The sequence below is a fragment of the Tachypleus tridentatus genome, chromosome 11 (genome assembly GCF_004210375.1).
Source record: "Tachypleus tridentatus isolate NWPU-2018 chromosome 11, ASM421037v1, whole genome shotgun sequence".
NCBI lineage: Eukaryota > Metazoa > Arthropoda > Merostomata > Xiphosura > Limulidae > Tachypleus > Tachypleus tridentatus.
This window is the reverse complement of record NC_134835.1, coordinates 92,576,276-92,582,275: the sequence shown is the minus strand read 5'-3', so window position 1 is coordinate 92,582,275 and position 6,000 is coordinate 92,576,276. Positions and strand designations below refer to the sequence as shown.

Below are 6,000 nucleotides of genomic sequence, written 5' to 3'. Positions count from 1 at the left end.
CGCAATACAGTAATACAGTTACGCCAAGACTAACTGAAGCACAACGCAACAACGTCATTGGTCGCTTGGAAGCAGGCAAATCTCGATCAGATGTTGCCAGAGCTGTGAATGTCTACCCAAGCACTATCACAAGGCTATGGAATCGTCACCAACAACATGGATCGTGTTGACCGTCCACGATCTGGTAGACCTCGTGTGACCACGCCCGCACAAGATCGCTACATCCGGTTACGTCACCTTCGGGATAGGACCACCACTACGACGTCTACTGCCTCATACTAGGGCTGCGTAGGATTTCCGATCAGACCGTACGCAACCGTCTACGAGATGCAGGAATCCGACCTCGACGTCCAGTCAGAGGCGTCATTCTCACCCAGCAACATCGTCAAGCACGACTGCAGTGGACTCGGGCACATCGGGTATGGCCTCATCGACGATGGAGGCATGTTTGGTTCAGCGATGAATCACGTTTTATGCTTCGTAGGCAGGATGGAAGGACCCGTGTTTACCGTCGCCGAGGTGAACGTTTTGCAGCAAACTGTGTGCAGGAAGTTGACAGATTTGGTGGTGGCAGCGTCATGATGTGGGCTGCCATCGCCTACAATGTCAGAACAGACCTTTTGCACATTCGAGGGAATCTTACGGCTCAACGATACGTCGACGAGATTCTTAGGCCCCATGTGCAACCCATCATGGTGAACGTCAACGACGTTTTTCAACATGACAACGCCCGTCTTCACACAGCCCGACTCACCACTGTCTTCTTGAGACACCACAACATCAACGTTCTTCCCTGACCCCATCGAACATCTTTGGGACGAGTTGGACCGACGTCTGCGACGGCGACAACCTCAACCGCAGACTCTACCTCAGCTTGCAGCAGCTTTGCAGGCTGAGTGGACAGCCATTCCACAGTATGTGATTCGTCATCTCATCGCTTCCATGGGCAGGAGATGCCAAGCAGTTATTGATGCTCACGGGGGGCATACTCGTTATTGACGTTGAGTGACGTTAAACTTCAACTAGTGAGCATGGACTTCGCCTTTGCAGACTTTGGATGTTCAGCAGTGAATGTGCAAAGTTTCACACATGTCATACAAAACTACCCGGAATAAACTTGTTAACAATTTGTCTAAAATTTTGTCTTTTGCGTTTCTTTTTTTGAAGAGTATATTTCACCTTTTTACCAATTATATAGAAAACTACAATAAAAATCGAACAGTGAATATTTTTTGAAAAGTTAAATCTGAGAAATAATTGGATTCGAATCCGAATTTTGTTTACATGTCAATGCTTTAATTCTTACAAGCTATAAGTTAGGCAAGCAGAGTAGAAGATCTCTGAAGAAGAATATTTAGTCCCGAGTCGAAGATCAGTTATTATAAAGGATGACGAAGTTGTGGATTGGCTCTCTTCTGAAAATAGTTTAAAGTACACCAGTCTCACCTGTATATTTTTATATATACTGTATTATTAATAATCTAGGGTTAACATGCTAGCTTGAGAGCTTTGTTGTTCTGAGTGTTCTAACTAGTCTGATACACAGTAGCTGAGACTTTAAATACTTAAATTTTGGCACTGAAAAATTTCTGCTGTCTCGTAAAGAATGAAATTATATAGCAAACAACAAATTAGTTGTTTATTGTTGAGAAGCAAACAATGACTTTTCTATAATTGGAGTAGACTGAGCAGTATGATAGTAAAAGCATTATAATTTCTTTAGATTTGAAAAACAAAACAGAAACTTCTAATTATAGCGTTTTAACCTTTTTAAAACATTTTTGGTGTTAGTATCTCAATGGTAAGCTCTAAAACGTATAATTTTAACTTTCAGTATTCTATATTGAGTGGTACAGCGGTAAGTCTACGGATTTACAACGCTAAAATCAGGGGTTCGATTCTCCTTGGTGGACTCAGCAGATAGTCCGCTATAACTTTGCTATAAGAAAACAAACAAACTGTACTGAGAGTGGACCAAGTATAGACAATCCGTACTGTAGCTTCGTGTTAGAAACAACAACGAAGTCTTCAGTAGAACAAAATTACTAACAGCCTTATAATATACAAATCTGTATTTCCTCCATCCCATTGTAACTGTTTATATTTTGATACTATTATTGTTAGTATTTCTGTTTAAGGTCCGGAATGGCCAGATAGTTAAGGCGCTCCACTCGTAATCTAAGGGTCATGGGTTTCAATCCCTGTCACACCAATCATGTTCGCTCTTTCAGCCGTGACGGTCAATCCCACTATTTGTTGATAGAAGAGTAGCCCAAGAGTTGACGGTGGGTAATGATGACTAGCTTCCTTCCCTCTAGTCTTACACTGCTAAATTAGGGACAGCTAGCGCAGATAGCCCTCGTGTTTCAGTTTAATTTGACAAATTCGAACTACTATAGTATTTGAGAAAATAAACAGTCAAAACTTGTTTTTATTTTATAAAAACTGAATATTTTCATGAAACTGTAAACCGAATATTAAGTGGAAACGCTTTCCAGTGGCACAGCGGTATATCTGTAGACCCACTCTGCTAGAAACCAATTTTCGATACCTGTGGTGGGCAGGACACACATGGCCTATTGTGTAGCTTTGTGTTTAATTCGAAACAAACAAACAATTAAGTAGAAAATACTAAATAATAATCTAGAACAATGTATAAATATATATTTATTCACTAAATGAAGAATGTCCTTCTGTTCATATTAGAAAGGCACAATGAGAAACAGAATACACTGATACAAATATAGATAACATGGAATTAGTAGACATGAATAGATATAGAAAGTTCATTTTTTATCCTCTTCAGTTGATAATTTGTATTTTTACGATCTTTTTTGCACAAAAACTGACCAAGTAAAGCCATACTTTCTGGTAAAAGTGGAACTAATATGTTATACTGAAACATGATCCTCTATTAGCACTTCTTAAAAGAGTGTTTAGAAGCGGACGCTACAGACGCACATAAACCTTCCAATGATTTTGAATCTGAGTCTTACAGAGTGATTTTTAGAACTGGAAAAATAAACCTTTGCGCATTTCAGCAAATATGTCTCGAATAATATTCGAAATGCGAGCTTCTTTAAAGATTTTTAATGAAGCTTTCGCCATTTGAACAAAGAGTGCCTTGTAATGAATCGCTCGACATTATTCAGAAATAGATAATAAGTTCTAAACGATGTTCGGTAAGTCAACTCTGGAACACTTCCGACACTTCAATTAATTTATGTGAAGAATGTTGTAGCTTTTACTCTTCATTAAAAGGAAATCCAGATCTCAAGTAGGCATTTCTGGTGTGTACAAAAGAAATCTGTGGATGTTAATATTCCGTACAGTTCACCAACACTGATACTCTAGAACGTTTTTCGCTAATAAAATGGATTCCTTTAGCACTTACATTAAGGATTTTATTTAACGTATTTTTCTCCATTATTTTCTTACGATTTTTCAAACCCAAATAGTTCAGAAAATGGTTTGTGTACGAATGTTCCGTATACGTAAAGTCATTCAACTTCTGCAATCCAAGATATTATTGACCTCCTTATACTAAAATAATTACACAAAATATGTTAAGTGATAAGATACACGAATTACTTTAAAATACTTTACTATTTTAACACACTGATGACTTCAGGAATAAAACTGTGATATAATTCAATCAAGAAATGCTCATATAACTCAAATATCTTAGGTTGAATCTATCATGACTAATTTTTCTTTTTACATAAATCTTGAACATTTTCTCAAACGCAAACGAAAATTTAGTGCAACATGTATCAATGAATAGACTGATACAATCCATTTTAAGTATTATTTGAAGATGATTAGATATATTATAAAGCGGCTAAATTAGTAATACACTTAGATATAACCTATGGTAAAATGAATTCTGAGCCAAAATTAAATTAGTCTAAAATTTGATACCTTAGGATGGCAAAATAACATAATATTTATTCACTGGTATCATAACATCTTCTGACTACAGGTTCTCTGGATAATGTTTTTAATTTAGGTAAAATCTCAGTCACTAAACATTCCTCTACAAACACCGACAAACATCTGAAGCTCATCCACGTAACAAAGAGCCCACAACAACAACGGGAAGATGCTGTAGATGATGGCGAAAGTCAGTAGTGTGTAGTTCTGGGTGCAGTGTTTCTCTGAGCTGGATGACACGATAAAAATGTGTCGTTTTTATTACGCATGAGCATCATAAATATATACATCTAATTTGTAATTTCTAAAACTTCTACAGTATCGTACATGAAAACATACTGAATAAAACAAAGGGTTCAACATACTGATCTTTTTAACATTGTTTTATCTTACATTATTTAAATAACTTAAAGGTTTTTATCCGAAATTCTAAACACCAATTACTATGTCAAGATTTGCAAGTAATAACATGAACACAGTAAAGGTAGAATATAATGTAAAACATAGGTGCAACAGATATCATAATATGAAAATACACGTAATAGTTAAAAGAAGATTGATTTAATTTATTATTAAGCTACAGAAACAGTAATGAAAGGCAGAAAGAGAAGTGACAGTGGATAAAACTGGAAGAAAGAAATGGCACCAAAACGTCAGATTAAATTAGATAACAAAGAATGATTGCACAACAAAAGATTAATTATCTTTACCTTTCAACTGTTATCTCTCCACACAGTCTCAGCCAAACTACTAGAATCACCACTCCACAAAATTCCCTGTAATACAAACGACTTCAGAAATATATTAATTGTAGTCAAAAGAAACTGGAAATCTAGACAAAGCCGCTGAAAGAATTTTTTTCTCATAATTTCCAATTCTATCAGTAGTCTTTGATCAATGATTGCTCAACATCAAGTGATAAATATTCGAAACAGGGATTGTTCCAAAGACTGTGAAAGAGCGTAAGTATGAAAATTATGTATTGTGTAAAAAAGGCCAAATCTCAATAAATAAAAACCTTAAAATCTAATAACACATGTTATAGTACGGTCTGGACTTTTGAAATAACTATTTAAAGATCATCTTTAGTGTCTGGAAAAATTTGACGAGATGTAACGTGTCTCTCAAGAAACATTTATGTATAATCTATAAAACTGATAAACCTATAAATACTTCAGCTTGGCCAATACCTTTTCTTTAATGGAAATTTAGGTCATTCTAGTATAGTGGAAACGGGTATCGTCGCCAATTAATCTTAAGTAAAGGCCAGTTGTAGCTGCATACAACAGAATAAAATGGTTTTACTTGGAGTGTATTCTGTCTGTGTGCACTACGACGTTCACTTGTATCTGTAAAGATCTGATTCATTCTCGGAATAGGTATCTTGCGACAGATAACGATCGTCTGCTTGTGTCTTGAATGAATGCCTGTGTTGTTAACGTAAGTAAACGAATGTAACACTGGTTTTGATGCAATTATACATGCTTTTAAAGATAGTTTGAGACACGTATACTCACAGCCTGTTATGACTGGCCAGCTTCCATCTGTCTAATGTTCCTTCACACTGAAGAAAATTTCAAATGTCTTTTTTTAAGATTTAGCTATGGTTCTAAAATAGGTTGAAGCTTTTAAAATTTAGGGGTATGAGGCTACTATGCATATGGCATGGACTAGTTGACCAATCAATCACTTGGGCTTTCGGATTATATGATTGTTCATCAAATGGTGATTAACATACATTCAACTGAGTAGGTGGTTGACATTATTCTATGATAATGGCTTTACTTTGTCATAAGTATGGTTTTTTAGATCTTTAATCATCTTTTGTTTTGAGTAGTTTATATATATTTGTTATATTATTGTTTATCCCTTATTTATGGCTCAAACATCAATTATGCAAAAACAGGAATAAATGAACAAGTCTTTTTTTTTCCTTCTGAATTTATAATTGTATGAAATGTATATAGTTTATAAAAATATTTGGGCCCGGCATGGCCACGCGTGTTAAGGCGTGCGACTTGTAATCTGAGGGTCGCAGGTTCGCATCCCCGTCGCGCCAAACATGCT

General features: G+C 36.0%; 1 protein-coding gene across 8 annotated transcripts in view; it reads right to left on the bottom strand.

Moving 5' to 3' along the window:
* Window positions 1–2,647: 2,647 nt before the first annotated feature.
* Window positions 2,648–6,000, bottom strand: part of LOC143232767 (transmembrane protein 220-like) — a 33,721-nt gene continuing 30,368 nt past the window's right edge. For 4 of the 8 annotated variants that reach the window (XM_076468596.1, XM_076468592.1, XM_076468593.1 and 1 more), the window contains 2 exons: window positions 4,644–4,724; window positions 2,648–4,162 (listed from right to left, as the gene is read on the bottom strand). In XM_076468596.1, the coding sequence (XP_076324711.1) occupies window positions 4,018–4,162; window positions 4,644–4,724 (226 nt within the window). In that variant the 3' untranslated portion in view covers window positions 2,648–4,017. The other 4 variants (XM_076468591.1, XM_076468594.1, XM_076468595.1 and 1 more) reach the window with 2 other exon arrangements.